The sequence below is a fragment of the Styela clava genome, chromosome 1 (assembly GCF_964204865.1).
Source record: "Styela clava chromosome 1, kaStyClav1.hap1.2, whole genome shotgun sequence".
In the NCBI taxonomy this organism is placed as follows: Eukaryota; Metazoa; Chordata; class Ascidiacea; order Stolidobranchia; family Styelidae; genus Styela; species Styela clava.
Window position 1 is genome coordinate 30501321 of NC_135250.1, and position 21665 is coordinate 30522985.

The window sequence follows — 21665 nt, forward strand, 5'->3', positions numbered from 1 at the left end:
GCTAAGAATAGGAACAAGTATCATCTAAAATTCACAGTAAATCCTCCATTAGTGCTATCTAATAACTTAAGGTCGTCGTTTTTCATCTGCTTGTTTTCTTGTCAATACGGTTAGTAAATCAAGCTTTTGTATCCAGCTTGCTGAGGGGCTTATCTGGCTTTGTTCAGTGCAAAATGTACGAACGATCATCGTTTTACGTCTTTATACCAAAAAAAAAATTGCACTCATTTTGGGGATGGCTACGCTTTTGTGGCCGTTATCAAAGTTTCGCCAGCTCAATAACTTTTCTCCTTACATTTCCCACATGTATTATTCCAGTAATTATTACCACAGCGTTTAGCGCATGAAAATCGATAGCATTTCATTATTTATTCATTGATATTGACCAAGACTTAAATGTATCAATCTCCTGTCGTGTTCATTATCCGTAGTCGCTGTTCTGTTGAATTTTTGGGGATTTCCTATTTACTTCATTACTCAAAGGTGTATTTTCTGTATGCCCGCAAGAGGGCGCTCCATGAGTATAAGCACCAAGATGGTGCACAACCTGATCACCCTAACCTGGTACACATACTATATTCAGGTTGTGCGCCATCTTGGTGCACATACTTCGGGAGCACCCGCAAAGAATATATAAAATGCAAAGCTTCGGTTGTTCCTACGATTTATTACAAGGCGTACAATTGGCAAGTAGGGGAATATATTACATCACCGGTCTTAACCTGTGGGCCATGGCCCACTACTGGGCCATATAAACATTTTCAGGCGGCCCACAAACCACAAAATTGCCAAATTTATTGAAAAATTTAGTTTCATTTGTGTCACTATGATTAAATTTTAATTGTGAATGATGATTTTGCCGTTTTTTGCCAATGAGTTAAAATTTTCATTTTATTTATTAAAGTGAAAATGTTTATTTTTGCGAAACGAATATTTTGTTTTTCCTGTAGTTTTGCTCTTGCATGAGAAATTAATGGGCTGCAGAATTTTTGTGCCACAAAAGAAAAAAAGCTGAGAAACATTGTTTAGATATAAGAGCAATTCTGGCTACATCTCTCTGACTTTGTTGTCGTGATATTCAAAAGCGAATATAAAGCCGAACGTAATGCATTATTTATTCATTGATATTGAATATGTCAATCGTTTGCAGTGTCTCTTAATCTGCAGTCGCTGTTCATCAATAACCGACAGAAGGTTGACCTTTAGAATATCATAGGTGTAGCTATCAGACACGGTGTACGATTAAAGGACCATTAGCTTGAAAGTAAGGCATGCAGATATTTGAAAGTGTCTGAAGTATGGCATGTAATGGTGCTGTACTGGTGTTATAAGGACGATTCTTGTTGTAGGAACAATTGTTTGTCACTTTGTGTATTCAAACGCTATGTGCAGGAACTCGACTGGAAATTTTAAAAAGATGTTCTGAAATTTCTAATTGCCAAGTTAGACAGTAACATATAACAGGTCCGGTCGGGGGAGAAAAAACATAGAGTTTTAAGTCTTGAGGCTCTAAAAAGCATTTTGGGCTACCAAAAATTGTTATGTCTGATACAGAAAGTTCAAGGCATGCATGCGTAGATATCATCGCAATTTAGATTTATGGTTCAGTATAATTTTGACTTAAAGACTCGTTTGGATTGAAATTGGAATACGCCACATTCTTCTTTTGGGCTGAGCAGGGTTTGGGAAATGCAGCCCACGCCCAAAAATTGGTGCTTCCGAAGTATTCGTATCAAGATGACACACAACCTGAACATAGTACGTGTCCCCGGTTGAGTGGTTCAGGTTGTGCGTCATCGTGGGACGAATACTTCCGGAGCGTTCAAAAATCTCTCTTGAACAGGCCAGTGTTTAAAGTATGACATGTAATAGATTTGCAGTAGGAATATTTTATGTATTTGATTCTTATTGCAGGACTAGCTGTTTGTGACTGTGTATTCAAACAGGCGCCGAGTTATCACGACGCCATAGGTTGGTATACGTAGCTTTCGTTGTAAGTACTTGTTCGGAATGAAGGCGAGAAGACGTCCAATTGCGATTTTTTTATTGAACGATGATTGGCCGCACAGGGGCCCCGAAAATACTGTAAGCGACTAAAAATCTTCCAAAAGAAGCCACTGTTTGGAGCAGTGACGTAGCCATAACTTTTCGAAAGGGGGATTCTGAAATTGCCAAGCAGTGCGTATCTGGGGTGTGGCAGCCATGACTCGTGCCATGGGCGCCGTTTGAACAGGGTTGCAAAAACGGCGAAATATTTCAATTGTACAATGTTTCAATAAAATAATTTAAAATTGGAATTAATTGAAACTTGTGTTTTTACGTAAATAGTAACGTACAAGTATCTCAATTCAATAACAATCGTTAAAAATTGTTAGTCAATGATCAAAGGGGCGCATTTTTAAACTTTGCCATGGGCGCCATTTTTCCTAGATACGCCACTGTTGCCAAGTTAGACCGCAACAGCTCGCGGATCCGACCGGAAACCGGAAGACGTGGGGTTATAGGAGTCCTGAGGGCTTCCTTGTGTAGAACAGATCAAAATTTGCTTGACCTGCATTTTCTTTGTTACTGAAATAACAACTATGAAAACTCTCGCTTGTCAGCAGTGTTATGTTTATTGGTGTCTTAAATTACATAAATTTTCTAGTTGACGAAAATTTGGATTTTTCTACGTGTTCACATGATACTGCTTTGCTTAGCGTTATGTAGACGGCGTATGTAGAAAATTCCACTGTAAATGAGTCTTTGAGTAAAACTTTATGTGCATATTGTTAGTGTTTGTGTTGAATAGTCGGAAGCTTGTGTCTGACGTCATATCTTCGATGACGTAATATGACTCAAAATAACATGTTGGTGAAACACGCGCTCGCATAGCCCTCGCATTCAGCAAGTATCACATTTTAGTGGCAACCGATAACTTTGCTCAGTGATGAGTCTTTCTAATTCCTGAGTGGGTGTAGCGTAGCTTCGATAAAATTATCTTAGAAATGAAAAAAAAAACTTTTTTGCGTATCAGCAATATTTTACAGTAATAGAGCTCACTATAGACCAGACAAGAGCGAACTGAAATCAAGTTTCGATGTTTTAGCTAAATTAGCTCAAGGAATCTGTTGAGATGGCTATTATGTTTAGTTTTGGCACGAAGCACATTGTTTTCCACCTTTGCTTTTGTAACACTGTAAATACTGTTCATAAAATGTAACGTTTTACGTCACACTTACATGGCCCGCCAGTATGGGTGGGCAAAATTTTTGGCCCTTTGTCCAAAATTCTTGCCCACTCCTGCTATAGACGGAAAGAGCAAAATATGAAATAGTGAAACGCAATGCTTTTTGTAACACAGCCAGGGTGTAACAATTTGGTTATAGGCGATGCCGAACTGTAAAGATTTCGATCTCTAAAAAATTTGGTAGCCCATTGCATAGGAGGTACTGGTTACATACAGCCTTGTTTTAAACGAAAGACGTGTATGAACAGGGTATCCAGAACAAACCGAATATACAAATTCATTTTAAATTTGGTTATATTTAATATAATACCTTTTTGAGTTTAGTAATAATTTACAATATATTCTTTTTAAAAATTATCATTTCGAAATTTAAATCTTACAGCCAGACAAAAAATACTCAATGGCGTCATCGTCGACGAAAAAAATGGGCCAATACGGTAAAGGAAAGCCCCAGTTCGATTTACATTCAAAATAAAACAGATTAAGATATTTTGTTTCGACGTTTTAACCGGTACTTATAAAATATAACGAATTTTGAATTTGAAAATAATGAAAAAAATTTCAATTCGAAAGAATGTCATTCCGCACAATTTTAATTTTCACAGGCAAACGAAAAATGTTCAAATGGCGTCATCGTCGGCGAAAAATAGGCCAGAACGATAAAGGAAAGTCCCCAGTTCGATTTATGTTCAAAAGAAATTAGATTAAAATGTATTTTGCGTTTTAAACGCTCATTGACTTTTTAGATCACGCCATATAAGGAACATGACGGTACGCTGTGAATTAAATGTGTAGAATAATATAAGGTGTTCATAAAGTCCAAAAATTTTTATAATTGCAAAGGGAATTTATTTATACTATATATTGTTTTGGCCCTCACACATTAAATGAAGTAAAAATACTCAAATATTTCCTGATTAAAAAACAACAAACCTAGTTAAGATATATTGAGAACTGACTTCATAACAAAATTGACCTTGTGAAGGGACTTTATAGACACCCTGTATTGTTGACTAATATGGCTTGTACCTAGTCACTTTGCCTTTCTCTCTTTGTGTTTGTGAAAGTGTTATGCAAGACCTCCCAATAAATGTAGTTTTGTTTGCGTTTGGATCATACGTACTTCAATATTTTGAGTCGCGCCATGTTCTTAACATAAAAAGGTAAAGTTACAATGTTTAAAATGTATCATGCGCTTCAGAAGAATGTGTACCAATATGGAGGTAACTAATTTTGTTCGCCTACTTTACATCAAGTTGTGTTAATGGACTGAAACCTATGGGCAGGGAATAGATTCACTAGAATAAGGAAAATCGGAACAAATTTATGGCCTTACCCTAACCTGGTACACACACTACGGGAGTACCAGTTGCAATTCAGAAACCTCTTTCATGCTGATAATACGTCAATTGGAGATTAAGTATGGAAAAAGTAGCACCATACGTCATTTGCCTTATACGGTGTGACCCAAATATTGAAGTGCCCCAAACAAAACAGCAAAATACGAAACAATAACAAAATGTATATATGTTCCAACGATGTTACCGAGTTTTCGATGTATTGTGTTTTTTTTTCATACTGATGACGTAATCTGAGCGCGAAACAAATTTAAAAAATCTGCTATAAAAGCTAAAAAGGTTCTAAAATAATAAACTATTTTCGTTTGATTTAAGCCGAAGCAGAATCGTCTAGAAGTGGGCGTTTAACTGTGTTTAATGTTATGTTTCAAATCCCGTTCACGCAGGTTGTAATAACGAGTAGTATCTGTTCTTGGTGAGCTATATAACCAACGTCAGAAATCTAGCCAGACCACAAAAAAAATTTAGCGGGAATAGCAAGAGAATCAAGGGGGCTATCGCTTAACCTTACAGTAATAAAGACACCGAGCAAAACGGTGAAAACTTTAATGCAGCAAGAGCAAAAATCAAATCAAGTATTTTTATTCATGTGAGCGACTTTTCAAACATAAAATGTCGGATTAGGATTTTACGATTGATGGGGAAAAATCTGAGTGTTAACAAGGGGCACACGAAATGGCTTGACGCGCTGGGTTGTGGCCCGCGGTCCGCCGATTGCGCACCCCTGTTTTAGTTACTGTCGGACCAAAGTGAATCCCGTCCCTCCAAGAACAGTAGCTATATTATTAGATATTAGATATAACTGGAAGCTTGTACAGGCCCTTGTTTAGAGCGAAAGATGTGGATGAATGGGGTATAAAAAGAGGCGCTCTAGAAATGTATGTACCAATATGGAAGTAACTAATTTTGTTCGCCTACTTTACATCAAGTTGTGTGAAGGGACTGAAGCCGATGGTCGGGGGTATTTGATTGGCTAACACAGACAGTCCCAGAACTCGCAATAGAACTAAAATATAGAAAATCGGAATAAAATTGTGGCCTAACCCTACCCTGGTACATACACTACGGGAGTACCTAAAATTTCTATATGTTCGTACTATGCCACCGACTTTTTGAAAAAATTAATCTTCACATTCCATCGCTGTTTCTTTTTTTCGAATCCATTCCCTAGAGATGGATAAATCTGTCGACCGCAGTATTTCGTGTCAGGATTAAATGTCGTCGCTTCGAGATCTGTTTAGATTTGGACATTCCTAGTATGTTGCAATATTTTGTATAGTGGAAGATTTACAGGCGATGTAGGGGACGTTTCCCCGACCCTTGACCCCAGAAAAATTCAACTTTTTACTTTACTTTAAGATTTACCAATAAGATAATTTTTGTAAATATAAGCCAGTTTAGCAGAGAACACGAAGAAATCGTCGGACGGCTATTACTTTTATTTTTCTAAGGGTGTTCTGCGGTCCACGGTCATAAAAAGTTGTTATTTTCTTTTCATTCGTGGAAACACTTTTTTGGCATTTGGCTGACGTGTGTATATTTGTGATCATTGCACTTTTGTGTTTTAGGATTCATTGTAATTGGTTTTCAAATTTTTACGAGGCTCTGAACTCTGAACAATGCTCACTGACACAAAAAGTCATAGATGCTCAAAAATGTTGGGATCTATGCCAATTTATCACACAATGAATAAAATGAAAGGGGTGGGTCCAGGGGCGTATCCAAGAATTTTCAAAGGGGGGGGGGGGGGGGGGAGGGGGGTCTGAGATTTCTAATTGCAAGTTAGACGGTAACATCTCACGGTTCCGGGTTTGTAAGATTCTAAGAAGCGTTTCAGGCTAAGAAAAATTGCTATGTATGGTACAGATGAATGTTTTTTCTACAATTTAAACGACTCGCATTCCACCTCTGTTGGCTATGACACTGTTGGGGTCCTATTCAATTGCATCTTTCAAGTATTTACCAAAACCCATAGTTGGGTGATATTTGTCGTTGTCGTCTGCAGTCGGTGGGAACTCATATGCCTTATGGACACCTTGTACATAGTCCACAAAAATGTATTTAGGGCGCTTAAGAAGTATGTGTACAAATATAGAGGTAACTAATTTTGTTCACCTATTTTACATCAAGTTGTGTAAAGGGACGGAAGTTTATGGGCATATAGTCTATGGGCACTTGTCTAACACAGACAGTTCCCGAACTTGTAATAAAACGAAAATAAAGAAAATCGGAATAATATTATGCCCTAACCCTAACCTGGTACACACACTACGGGAGTACCGTATTTTGGCGGAATGTTAGTTGTTTTGCTAAAGATCCAAATTTAACATGTTGCCCAAATGTATTTTCAGGTTTGAGTAAGCATACTATACTAATTAGAAAGAAAATGATTCGTTTGCTAAAGAGATTTATTCTACTGACAGCTTTGATCTGTTTATTGATTTCACAAGGATGTGAAGCCAAAGGACATCGAATCTGTAAGTAAATGTCATATATATGAATTTTAAATGGGAAAATTTTTCTTGTTAATTCCTTTGGGAAAGGAAAGCCTCTACGGCAAACTATTTATATATGACGGATCCTGTCGTTTAAATGTCAATCAGGGGCTGGTAAATTATAACACAGTAGTGCCAATCTTTGATTACCCCCCCCCCCCCCTTTTTTTTTTGCCTATTTTGGAACCCCTTTTTTCCTCGCCTAATATGCAAGGAAACTGTGCTTCGTTGTTTAATTAAAGTTTGATGCGGCCTGATCTGCGGGATTTATGTGTTATAAAACGTTATTTAATGTTAAATATTCAAATATGACAGCCAAGACTTTTAATCTTTAAAAAAGGATTGAAACACGTATTTTTACTTTAAATAGTAACGCACAAGTGTCTCAATTCAACAGCAGCCGCTAATAATTTTCAACCAACGATCAAGAGATCCATTGCCGCCGTTTTACGTAGATACACCGATGGTGTTCATATTATTCTACTGACGGCTTTCTCATAACAGGACTACATTTCTAACTATATTAGGACGAGTTTTTCGCTTAGCAATCTATAACCAATATTGTAAAGTCATCTGAACATGTGAAGCCTAGTTATTATATAAGAATGGTTTGCGGCCTTTATGTTATAGTGGTTCGCGTCTTAAATTAATACGGTCTACTCTGCGGGATTTATATATTATAAAACGTTCTTTAATATTAAATATTGGCATATGGCAGCCATTGCTTGTACAATGGTCGCCGTTTAGATCTGGGCGAGACAAGCGCGCAAATTTCTCATTTAAAAATGTTTCAATAACATAATTTTAAACTGAAAACGTTTAGAACTCGCCTCTTTACTTAAATAATAACGTACAAGTATTTCAATTCAACAACTGTCAATCATTTCGCAACAACGATCACATTTTTAATTTATTACGGGTGCTGTTTTACGTACGTACGCATTGGTGTTCAAATTCTTTATGCGTCTCAGCTGATCAATTTCAGTTATGAAGATTGTTATTGTTAATTAGTTTTATATTCATTCATAAAATGCCATAGTTCTGTCAAGTTGCCAAGAGATAGCGAGTTCGTCTCTGGGTGACGTCAATGTAAACAATAAAATGATAATAATATTAAACTGAGGTCTCGAACTCAATAAATCCAAATCACAAATTCGAGAAAAAGTTATTAATTAGGAATGTTTGTACAACGTTTTCCAATCGAAACCTGGCCCGAAAGAAACGCCAAAAACCGTCAGAAAAACACCAAAAACCGTATGAAAAAACACCAAAAACCCATCAAAAACCTTGCAAAAACATGAAAAATCTTGCAAATCCGCAAAAAACTATCAAAAACTTAAAGAGTATTTACTCTCCAGTGGGGAGTTCTTCTGTTCTGAAGGACGAAATATTATTTTAATACTCAAGTATGTAGTATTGCTGATATTGACTCATTTATAAGTATTGCAATACGTATTTTACCAAATATTATAAACTGCTCTAAAACTTAGTTGAAAGTTGCAAATATCACTAGCTAATTATCCACTAATGATTGAACAACATGCGAAAACGGAGTTATTACGCGTATTTCAAAATAACGGAGACAAAGTTAGGAACCCACTGTGGTAGTAGCTGTTTACTTTGGCTGCTTGTGTAGATCCGTATTCAGAGAAGTAATAGAAAATAAAAGGTGCTCCCGAAGTAAGCGAACCAAGATGGCGGACATCGGAACGTAACATGGGAACAGGTTAGGGTTAGGCGATAATTTTTTTTCCAATTTTCCCTATTTTAGTCCTATTATCAGTTCGAAGACTAGCCAAGAGCCTCCCGTAGTATTTATACCTAAAATTATGGCCTAACCCTAACCTAGTACACATATTACATTCCGGTGTCCGCCATCTTGGTTCGCATACTTCGGGAGCCCCAAATAAAAACTTGCAAATTGGAAAGATTACGGGCACTTAAAACCTTAGGAGCTTTCTACTAAAAATAATAAAAGATAAAGCGCAACAACAAACAGACAGAGCTCATTTTATCACCAATGACAGAATAATACGGCTGAATGATCAGTATTTACAGTTGTGACAAGTCGAGCATATAATGGCAGAAATGATTAAAATAAACAAATCCGAACTATCTCGTCCATTTCTAGAGAAGATATTGAGAACAATTATCAGTGTGATTATGGGTATTTCATGATTATGCAATAAAATGTGAATACATTGATATCACATAAACTGTCCAAGGCTATACGGTGAAAGAAATATACAATATGTGGCGTGTCCATATAGTCCCTTCACAATTTCAATTTTGTTATGAAGTCAGTTCTCAATATATCGTAACCAGGTTTGTTGTTTTTTAATCAGTAACTGTTCAAGTATTTTTACTTCATTTAATACATCTCTGAGAACCAAAACAGTATGTGGCATCGATTAATTTCCTTTGCAATTTGAAAAAATTTTGACTTTACGGACACCCCTGTACAGTACGGTTGTTGATAAATGAACCGGAAGAATTACGAGTATTTAGCAACCGACCTTCCGCAGAGCCTTTCTCAGAAATCATCTCGTCGCCAGTTGTTTCTACTTAGTCACGCCAATGTCTCACATCCTTCTATTATTCATGTGTGTTCTGTTGGCGCCGTTCTATCATGACATCAGCCCCCTGGGGCCTGTTATTGTTCTGGAAATATGTATCGGAATTTCTGATGTTAATAACCCTGTAGTGATAATCGCATTACTGAAGCATGGGTGCGCGCAACAACGAACGATTTGGTGATAGATGTACATACATGAATCCAATTTATATTAAAAACGAACTAATCCCATACCCGACATGAAATGGTAACCGGACGAGAGGCCGTGGTTTACCATATGGTTAAGCCGTTTTATCGGCATTCCTCTCCCCCGGGATAAATATGTAAATCATAATCCTAAAAAAATTAATTCAGGGAAATGAGCCTCTTTGACTCATGAATGAGTGCTCATAGCTATTGGCTTTCTAGTGGTTGCAAGTAACTTTACTCAGTGATGAGTCTCTTTTACTTCTGGCTGAGTGTCGTAACTTTTCTCAGAGATGAGTGATTTTCACGTCTGAGTGAGTGCTTTAATTTTACTTAGAGATGATATTTTTATTGAGTGTCCGTGGTTTTATTTGGGAAATGATAAAAAAAGCCCGAACCAAAATTAACCACTCATCTGAGTAAGTCCCAAGTATCGAAAACTAGAAATATGTATCCGAATTTCTGATGTTATTAAAATTATTTTTATTCATAAGTTGCAACAACTGATGCAATTTGCCCCAGAAATGCCTAAATGTAAATTCATCTTTTTTGACATCCGCATCAAACTATGTGGCATGGATAATTTTTGACCGAAATATTGTTTGTTGATGTCCGCGGAAAATTTCGTATTTTTTAATTTGCGTTTTTTGGAAATTCGGTCAACGTTTCATTACGTGTATTAGATGAAAATTAACCATTCATAAAGTTAAAATACCAATATTTCAAACTATGATTTATCTTTGCTGGCATCCGTGTCAAACTTTGTAGCATTCCACACGGCCTCAAATCCATGGTCGCAGGCGCCATTAAGTCTCAAAGGACAATGATATCATTGTATTTTATTCTCAAGGGTAAAACTATTGTTATCTGGTCGGCGCTGAAGCTTTTAAAAATATCTGCGAACGCCAAATGAACAATTAGACGAAACAGTATATTACACGTACTGTGTTATAATTGGCCACCCTTCTCAGAAATTCGTTAACTATCTCCTTCTAAATGGACAATTAGACCAATCATATTGTTACACGTATTGTGTCATGATTGGCCACCCTTCCCAAGGATTCGTTTTTGCTGTCTTCCAAATGGACAATTAGACGAATCATATTGTTACGCGTACTGTGTCATGACTGGAAACTCTTCTCAAAGATTCGTTTAATGTCGTCTTCCAAATGGACAATTAGACGAATCACATTAATACACGTGATGTATCATGATTGGTCATCCATTCTGGAAAGTCATTGGCTATCTGAACGATTAGATAGACGTATCACGTTGTGACACGTAATGCATCGTGATTGGCCGTCTCAAAAAGTCATTGACTATTGTCTTCCAAATGAGAATTAAACGAATCACGATGTGACACGTCATGATTCATGATTGATCAGCTATCACATGGCTATTACACGTAGCGCATTATGATTGGACAGTTAGCCACTATTGACCAGAGAGCTATTTGGCATTGAGGTACAAAGGAATAAACATAATCCAATTTGCTACTGACAGCTGCGTAAAAAATGGCGTAATGGCCAAGTCACCGGATATTGGGTTCTGATGCCTTATCCGGTGATTGTTGACTCGTATCAACACCTCTCCGCGCCTATCAGTGGTGTATCTTCATTGTGAAGATAGGAGCGAATCATCCCTAAATATTTCGGCTATGTGTACAATTTTTTTTGTCATAATATGTATTCTTTAAATTGATGAATAGCCACATTCTTGAAATATAAATCGTTTAAGACAATCAGCAACGTCATGATTAGGTATGTGTTTAAAAATAAGCTCATCCAATCGTATAGATTGATGCAGTTTGAAAACCCTGGATCAAATGTCCTTGTATTATGAAAGGTTTTATTGTAATTTGTTGATAAGTTTGAATTTTTTCAATACTTCGTGAGTTTGAAAGTACAAAATGTTCATGAAGACCTAAGAAATTTTTAAAATTGCAAAGAGAATTTATCGATACCATATATTGTTTTACTTCTCACAAATGTATTAAATGATGTAAAAATACTTGAACAATTACTGATTAAAAAACAACAAACCTGGAAACTGACTTCATAACAAAATTGAAATTGTAAAGGGACTTTATCGACTCTCTGCAGCTCTGTAGCAAAGGCCCATGCTCTCCCGAATATGTCACTAAATTACTAAATTCTCCCTTTTTAGTTTTATTCACTGAAGTAATTTGAAGATAATTTCAATCATATAATCAATAAGGTCGGAACACAATTGCACCATATCGTATAACCTGTTGAAAATTTAATGAGGTCTGCCCGTTCACGACCCGGAATATGCGTTTTTCGTTTCCTCTGTGTTTTTTTATGAACATGAATTTGTCCTATTGATCGTTTTTTTAAATCGTTGTTGCTGGTAACCGTGCTGTTTTTGTGGGGTTTTCCTTTTTGCCGTGTTGAAAAATCGCGTTTCTTCTCTACTGATGACTAATAAATGGAAGAAGTTGCTTGAACATCTACCTCTTTCATTTTTTTCATCCCAACGGGACAAAATATTTCCAGCCGAAGTTTTTTTTATACACTGTTATACCTTCATGTGACATTCAGTACATACATTCAAAACAATTCTTTTGACATTTGACGGCAATTTGTCTTTGTATCGATATATTTGTGCATTCCTCTCTAGAATTTAATAGTTTGCTTCAAGCATTGTCGTTTTACTGTCAGATAGAGCGCAAACAGCGCTGCCTATCCGATCTAAATAGAATAGTACAATTGATGATATAACGTAGGTTCTCCTGTATTAGATGTACCGAGTTCGGATTATGCCACAATTTTATTCCGATTTTCCCTATTTTAGTTCTATTACGAGTTTGGGGACTGTCTGTGTTAGCCAAGGGAATATGCCCCCTGCCCATAGGTTTCAGTCCTTTCACACAACTTGATGTAAAGTAGGCGAACAAAATTAGTTACCTCCACATTGGTGCACATACTTTTGGGACGCCATAACGTATATTTATTCAATTCTGATTTCCTAATTTAGCTGTAAGCGATTAAAAGTTTCGAATCTTAATATTTAAAAAATTCTTCATTGTTCAATAAGAAAATAACAAATTTGACGACATTCATTTTGATGGTGCCGTCGACATTTATTTTTCAGTACGTCAGTATGACGCAAGAATCATGGACCGACCAGATGACGTAGCAGGAGTGAAATGTGGTGAAGATATCAAATTAACATGCGTTGCCGAGGTAACGATGACGTCAATGGGTCATATGGGACCCGATATTTTATCATCAATTTTTCCTAGTTTTATAATCCTGGGCACACCTCGATATGATATTCGGTATCTCCATGATATGACATTCGTTACACATCATTTAACATGTGGCTGAAAATTCGCTGACTTTCTATTTTATTCTATCCCGTGCTATCACTTCTTGATTGTCTCAAATATTGTGGGCTGGTTTAAATCGATGCTTAAGTGGCAGAGCTTGGCATTTCCGAATATCTGGTTCCAGGATAGAATGGAATATTTTTTTCGAATCGAATCTCGAAAGATGTCTGAGTGAATATGTGATTTTTTGGACCTCCTGAAGTATACGCACCAATATGGCGCACAACCTGAAGTCAGGTTGTGTACCAGGTTAGGGTTCAGGTTATGCGACATCTTGGTGCGCATACTTCAGGAGTACCGATTTTTTTTTATTGTAACGGGTCCTCCAGATACATAATTTACATGAAAACATTGATCTTATCACTCAGACAGTTCTATGGGTTGTCACACACAATAAAAGACAAGTTTCATCAATAACTAACTAGGATGATAAAAGTCATATGTCATAATTGACATATGACCTCACAAAAAGATTGAGGGATTTACCTCGATGCAAGATGGTGACGATTCAAAATTATCATCTGAACCGATTCGAATAATTTACTACTCGATTTGAAATACCTATCCCTACTCAGTGTTCATGTCAGTGAAATTAATTAGGAAGGCGTGAAACGCGGCTTGAAAAGCTTAGATATAGATAAATAATATACACAATGCTGAAATACATTTATTTTCCAGCATGCAAATAAAATGGTGCTCCAGAAGTATGCAACCAAGATGTCGCACAGCCTGAATCCTAACCGGTACACACATATTATGTTCAGGTTGTGCGCCATCTTGGTGCGCATACTTTTGGAGGTCCGATAAAATTATTCATAGTTTATATGTTTTCATCCCAGGGGTCACCGTCACCGGAAATCCAGTGGCGTTACTACAATCAAGAAACAAACGTGGACGAAGAAGCCAGCAGAGTGGTTGTAAGACATTCTGGCAGGGATGGGAGAATAAAGATTAAAACTGAGGTAATTTTAGACTTTTAAATGAAGAGAATTGATCTCAAAATATTCGATTCAATTGGAAAATGCATGCAAATACCAAAGTTTTTGCCAAAAAAGATTCATCGACAATGAGTTGGATTCAGTGAACGATTCAAGTTAGGACTGTGCAACATTTTTGTCGGTGGGCCATATAACCAACTTCAGCCATCCAGCCGGCCCACAAACAAATTTAGTTTATCCATGCCTGAGAGTCAAGAGAATGAGGCTATTGTTTAGCCTTGTAGGAATAAAGACACATAGCAAAAGGACGAAAGATTTAACGCAGCGACAAAGGCAATAAACATTATGTATTTGATTATATGCTAGACCAGGAGTGTGCAAAGTGCGGCCCGCGGGCCGAATGCGGCCGGCGAGGGAAAATTGTGCGGCCCGCGGAGGCAACTGGAGAGCAGTTAAAAAAATTAGTATTAAAAGATTTAAAAGCTAAATTTTGGTTTCAGCTTATTAGTTGATTTTGTATAAATCTAACCTAGAATAAGATTTGACAGCAAATTATTTAAACGAATCTTGGCGTATTTTACTGAAAACATCTTAACCAAAATAACTATCCACATTTGAAAAAAGTCATGGCTCCAAATATGGCATATTCCGGTAACATATTTTTTTCTAAAATGAGCGTCATATCGATTTGCTAGCACTTCCATTTAAGCAAATTTGGATAAAAGTAGTCGGTGACAATATATTCGAATTACAGACCCCTAATGATGACATGAGATCAATAACAAAAAGAGACCATTTTGTGCCTGCAACTAATAGAAAGCCTGCGTTAAATGTAGGTGCGGCCCGCGGTTTCACCCGGGTAATGATATTTGGCCCGCCTGCGAAAAAGGTTGCACACCCCTATGCTAGACGAAGAAAAATCTGAGTGTTGACAAGGATCACACTAAATGGCTTGGCTTCCGGGTTGTCTTCCGCAGACCGCCTGTTACACACCCTGGTCTGAGTTAATTTTATTCGACTCTAGAGCTGTTTCTCTTGACATTTACTCTAACATTTGCCCCACGTAAACTATTTTCTATTTCAGGAGCTCTACGTGGTCCGTAGCACTCTTATAATTCGCAACGCAGACTCAGGTGACGAAGGGATGTATCAATGCAGAGCAAGTAATTACGTGAACCGGAACAACCATGGAATCAATGTCAACCAACATTGGAGAATCGAGGAAGTTCCGGTGGGAAAGGTCATGTGTAAAGGGAAGACAGGTAAGGAATTTTCAAAAGGGGGATTTGAAATTTCTAATCGCCAAGTTAGTTAGTTTCTCAAATTGTGTGCCGCAAGAGATTCTCATGTGTGTCGCGGAGCTTTTTGGAATTTTAGAAAATAAGCCATTCGTGTTACACATAGGCATATATGTAACGGGCAAACTTGTAGGACTTGAGTATCTAATATTAGACTAGTAATTTTATTGCATTTGCCTTATCATTGTAATAAGGGTGATTGTCACGTCATAATTCCACTATTATGTCACAATGTATTTGTAAACAAGCCGTGCACCTTCCACCATGTTGACTTGCGCGCTTAGTTAGGCTAATAGAAAACGAGGCGAGTTTGGCTATCTGCTTCTCCTTATGTCTCTGGTTACTCAGATATTCTTCTATAACTGTAATTAAAAGCAAAAAATCGCATTGACATTTGCAGAATGATTTGCTTAAAGCTAACTTTATTTTTTCCAAGTGTGCCGCAAATTGTTTTTTATTGCTTAGTGTGCCGCGAGCAAAAAGTTCGAGCGCCCCGGCGGGTACCAGCTAGCGGGTTCCAGAAGTATTGAGTGTTTATAAAGCGTTTAAAGCCACGAAAGATTGCCATGAATGAGACAGAAAAGTGATTTTTTTTTACATTTGGAAAGGCGGTTCCGACCCGAAAACCGCAAGATTGAAGCTCAGCCTCGAATCTATTTCTAGTTACCCGTGTCACAAAATCCTATTGTAGAATGTAAAAGCATGTTTGCGACGACGGCCAATTCGGGGACTTTAAAATTTAAAAAACCGCTCAGATTGTGGAATATTAACCTAGACAATTTACTTTCTAGAAACTGTCATAACACACACCGAGGTGTACCCTGCTTCTACGTACAACCGTAGCGTGTTCGATAAGGCAGTAGAGCGTGTTGTTACGTCAACAAGTTCTACGTCATCAACAACAGATTTGAAAAAGTTGACGTCACTAATGACATCATCGAGCACTGGTAAACCTCCCTCGTCACATAAACCCAAGAAAAATCACCACAAAATGAAGAGCGAAAATTCGAAGAAAAGCATCAGAAATATGGTCGAAAAAGGAACACAGAGTAAGGAGAAATACTTACTAATACTAATACTTTATTGTCTTGCACAGGGCTGATTTCAGACTGAAAAAAAAATTGTCACCGCCTTCCAACTCCGGGTTCAGTAAAATTTTAACAACGATTCTGGATCGTGAAAATTTTGACCCCGTTCCGTTTGTGAAAATTTTGTACTCTGACTCCTGACCCTCCATTGTAAAAAAATTTGAATTCAAAATCTGGATCGTGAAAAATTTCGACTCGGCCTCCCAACTCCGGTTGTGAAAAGTTTTGAATCAGACTCCCAACTCCGTCCGGATAATAAAAAATTTCGACTCCGACTCCCAGCTCCGAATTGTGAAAATTTCGACTCGATTTCTCAAATTCGGATCGTGAAAAATTTCGACTCTGACTACCAACTCCGGAATGAGAAAAATTCGACCCCTGGTCGTAAAAAATTTCGACTCCGACTCCCAACGCCGGATAGTGATTCCGAGTTAAGAAAAATCCGATTCCGAGTGGTAAAAAATTTCGTCTCCGATTCCCAACTCCGGGTCGTAAACAAATTCGACTCCGTTTTTCAAAGCCGGATAGTTAAATACCCCGACTCTTATTCCCGGTTAAAAAAAAATACAATGAAAAGTCTAAAACCCAACTTTGGTTCCTCAAAATCAAAATTTCGGATCCGACTCTCGTCCCCTGGCAGTTCGACTCAGCAGCCTCGCCTTAACTCCTTGTCCCCTGCTATACATGGCAGCTTCATACTTAGGAGATCATTTAATAGATGATGAGTTCTCAAAGTGCTCCATACAGAGCCCCAGGGCTCCATGACAGAAACCTAGGGGCTCATCGAGCTATTCGTTTACTTTTTAAAATACTGACTTTAGTGACTTGGCTAATTTGTAACTGTGCAAAGGAGCAATACCGGCATTAATGAAACTTGACGTCAGTAGCGTCGAAATGTAGTAGCAATTGAGGCGGTGAATAAAATATGACATTATCTTAAGTTGCAATAGATAATTTTTATAAAGTTATTGTGGGAATCCGTAAATAATAGTCAATCCCTATACGGGCTCCATTTCACCTAAAGTTTGAGAACTCCTGCAATAGATGATGGGGACCAAATCTATCTTTTTTATTTGTTGCAGAAACTGTGACAGCGATACTGATAGGAAAAGACAAATCATTCAACGAGAGAATAGAGTCACCAATACAAGGATCTGCATTGGATCAAAATGATGGAGATGGAAACTCAGGTATCAATTTTGAAATAATTTAAATTAAATGATCCAAAATCAAATCTTTGTGAACTGTATTGTGTTACGTTTCGTCTGCCAATATTTTTTGAGCTTCAAGTATAGCCGTTTTGATTATTGCCATTGCTCTGGTAGTCAGTGTATATAAAATGGACAGTTATTCATGTATGCTCGGTTACCTATTTTACAGTATTCTGACCTATTCAATTTTAACCGATAGCCGCTAAGAAAACTTTACGACTGAAAATGAGTGTGTCGAGTCCAATGTTTTCACTCAAATCTATGCAAATTAAGCGATCCGCACTCTGAGACAGGGGTGTAGCCATGGACCTCGGAGGTCGGACACCCCGTTTTGAAATGAAAAAAACAACAACATTTTTCTGTATCATTATGTTATGCTGTTTATCTTGGTTACTTTAATTTTTTTTATACGATCTTGCTCTTCTGACCTTTTTCTGCATTTCTGTTCGCCACTGAGAGGTTTTGCTTTCGACATCATTCTGACATCTTCGCAATTTTGTCGGTGCGATCAAACCACAAGACGCCGAAAATCGACGACTCCCTGGCATTGTTACGTAACAAAACGATTTGAGCAGAACTAACATCAACGTTTTAAGATGTGCATTATTTAGTTCGCACTGTAGCTTTTGGTTTGCGACTTAAATTTCTAAATCCTAACCGCTTGGGCCCCTTTGCGCTGTGGGCCCTCCCGCGACCGCGGGGGTTTGCGGGGGTGGATGCTACGCCCCTGGTATCATACAAAGCAATTTTTGTAGCTTGAAACCCTTTTTAGACCCTCAAGACTCTTGAAAATCTATGTTTTCCGGCTTGCTGTTTCGATCTAACTTGGCAAATAGAAATTTCCGAAATCCATTCCTCTCGAAAATTCCTGACAAAGCATATCACATAAAATTTTGCTACTTTGTTATATTTCTCGTGAACACATGATAATGCAATCTTTCCAACTTTTTCAGGACTTGGCATATACAAGCGGCCATGGATTCTTGCAATTCTTCACTTTCTCCTTTCCATATACTTGTTCATGCTATCGTCGTGGTAAGGTGACGTAATCTATTGCGTCATAATATCCGTCAAATCTACTGTACAATACTGTGTACATGAGTATGATATTTTATTTTTTCCCATTGTTCGTAATATGTTTTATGGTGACGTCATAACATAACGTCATAAGGCAGGTCTAAATATCTTTTATTACATCATAGTTATTTCGTCAAATCTTTCTGTAACTATGGCAGTTGTTTTTCGGATATACATTAAGTTTTATCTTTATGAATATCAGAGTCCTCTTTTACGAAGGTAATAGCGAAACTAAAAAGTTGGTTTCCAATAACTGATCTGAAAATGATTGTTCCACAAGCAGTAATACGAAACAAGGCTTCCAAGCTGAGGTTCGCCGTTACTGTTCTCACTACAGTTTTATTTTACTTATAACTATGGTAGCTCAGTGCGCCAAGACCACTAAGATCACTCTTATAAGTCAAGGGATTCGCATGCCACAAGGGAATGACTATGTAATGCCTATCCTTAAAATGCTTCACACTCCGACTTCGTAGTTGATGAGTTTTATTTTCTATTTATTTTGAAATCCAAGGAACGCCTTGTTGCTTTGAATCACGTGACAAGACTATTGTTTTCATATTTTTTTTTTCAATTTTTACTTTCCTAAATGCGCAATTCCAAAATAAGTTTCTTGCCCGCCAAAGTACAGCTACAGTTTCATAAAGTCTCGACCAGTTGGCTAAGGTGTTTGCATTTGTGAACAAGGTAAGCTCAATTTAACATTGATTCGAATTGGTTTTCGAATGGAATATGGAATACTAATGAACCTATGCTAAAATACACCTTGTAGTACGTTTTTTTAGCTATGTTTAAATATTTGAGCTCAAAAAATGTTTTTTGTCGAAGCCCATTTCCTTTTTATGGTACATTCAACATTGCATTACTAAGTTGAATTACATTTGTTGAATCAAATATAAAATACTAATTGACACATCATAAAATTCCATCAAAGCTTTTAATTTGCAGTGTTACCAACAGTAAACTAGTTTCCTCGATCCAAATCCATCTTACTTAATCTTTACACTCTGAACATTTAAAGAGTCAAAGGTTCAATTTTTCAAAGTAGTGTTCCTCAGCGAATCTCTGTTATTCAAACCTCCCAACGCACCAGCCGTATTTCTGATTTTCCTAAAACTTTATATGCTGTTTAATCAAATTTTCAAACACAATTCATTCTAAATATCTCGTAATAAAAACTCAAATCAAGGCAGCAACTTTTCGCAACGAAATAGTTCCGAAACCGAATTGATGTTTCAAATTATTTACTTCTCTAATTGTCGTTCATTTTCAATGTTGTATAAATTTGTATAAGTGTGTTAGCTTAGTTTGAAGTGAACATAAAACTAAAATAGAAAAAAAGACTGATGCTCAAATATATGATCACGTAGCGCCACCTGATGGCAATAATTTTGATGACGTAATAGCAAAAAAAAAAAAGTAATAGCCTTCTGGAGAAAATTTTTATCTTTAATAACCACTGAAAATTTTAAAGCAATTGGTCCAGTAATCTAAAAGAAAAGCGATTTCTTAAAAACGTGTTAAAGACAACAAGAACAAGAATAAGAACGACAAAACGATCGCTATGTCCGCTACGTGACCAATAAGCGCTAGTATCGCGTAACTCAGAGGTGTGCAACATTTTTTTTGTCAGTGGGCCCTATCACCAACGTCAAACACCCAGGTGGGGCACCCTAATGCGGCTATCGCTAAGCCTTGTAGAATTAAATGCATCAGGCAAAACGCGAAATATTTAACGCAGCGACAAGAGTAAACAACAAAACATTATGTATTTTTATCCATGTTATCCTTTCCAAATATAAACTGTCAGATTAGGATTTTATGCTTGATAGCGAAAAATGGCCACACTGAATAGTTCGGCGGGACGGGTTGTGGCCCGCGGGACGCCTGTTGCATACCCCTGGCGTAAATAGTGCAAACAACAGGAAAAGGATTTTCCTATGAATTGCTAACCGGACGGGAAACCGTGGTTTGCTATGTCATTAAAGTGTTTCATCTTTCCCTCCCCGAGATATGAAATTCCAATCCTGAATAATAAATATTGCCTCGTTGTCGACCTTTTACCATATGAAACCAAAGTAACCAATGTGATCATTGTATTTTTGCGCGTGTATTTTCGTCCACTGATATTTTTCTTTTTCAAATGAGATGATGATTGTATTTTTGTATTTTCTTTACAAGGTATTGTTTACTTTCTTGGTTTTAAGTACATGTGCATTATACCAGTCACAAATAAAAAGAAATGTAAAGCAAAAAGAGTCATAATTGAAACAAGAGAGGAACGCTCAAATATATGGACACGTGAACTAGAGCGAAGCAGGGTTTACCTTTGACGTTACCGGTACCGTACCCTCAAAAAGTTCCGGGTTTTCAGTCGCAAGAATTTTCACAGTCAGCCGTCACGCTTGGCGGATTAAAAACCGTGTTCCCATAATTAAAAATTAATACAGCGCAATTTTGGATGAAATATTAGATCTCATAAGATTCATAGAAAATTCAGGAATAAATGAAAATAAAAGCCTTCTGGCAAAAAAATCAATCTTGGACCACTGAAAATTCCAAAGCAATTGGTCCAGTATTCGAAGAGAAAAGCGATTTTTTAATGATAATGACGAAAGAAAATAACAATAACAACATAATTTTGAAACGATCGTTATGGCCACTAAACGTGTCCAAAAAGGAATTTAGGGCGGACAGTTATTATTGTTACGTCACCGTCAAGTTGTTGCTGATTGATCATTGTTCTAGATCAGCGATCGGCAACCTCCGGCTCCGGAGCCGCGTGCGGCCTTTTGTTCTCGAAGCTCTGGTTCCCGTGAATCAAAGTGGTTACAGCAGTTGTTAAAAAAAGCAGTGGG

At 37.3% G+C, this 21665-nt stretch overlaps 1 protein-coding gene across 1 annotated transcript; it reads left to right on the plus strand.

Annotated features, from left to right (window-relative positions):
• Nucleotides 1–6938: 6938 nt before the first annotated feature.
• LOC120334892 (uncharacterized) lies at nucleotides 6939–20554 on the plus strand. Its single transcript, XM_039402409.2, has 7 exons — nucleotides 6939–7064; nucleotides 12958–13049; nucleotides 14035–14157; nucleotides 15218–15395; nucleotides 16223–16480; nucleotides 17602–17709; nucleotides 18684–20554. The coding sequence occupies exons 1-7, from the start codon at nucleotides 6974–6976 to the stop codon at nucleotides 18767–18769; spliced, it is 936 nt and encodes a 311-aa protein (XP_039258343.2). The 5' UTR covers nucleotides 6939–6973; the 3' UTR covers nucleotides 18770–20554.
• Nucleotides 20555–21665: the final 1111 nt, after the last annotated feature.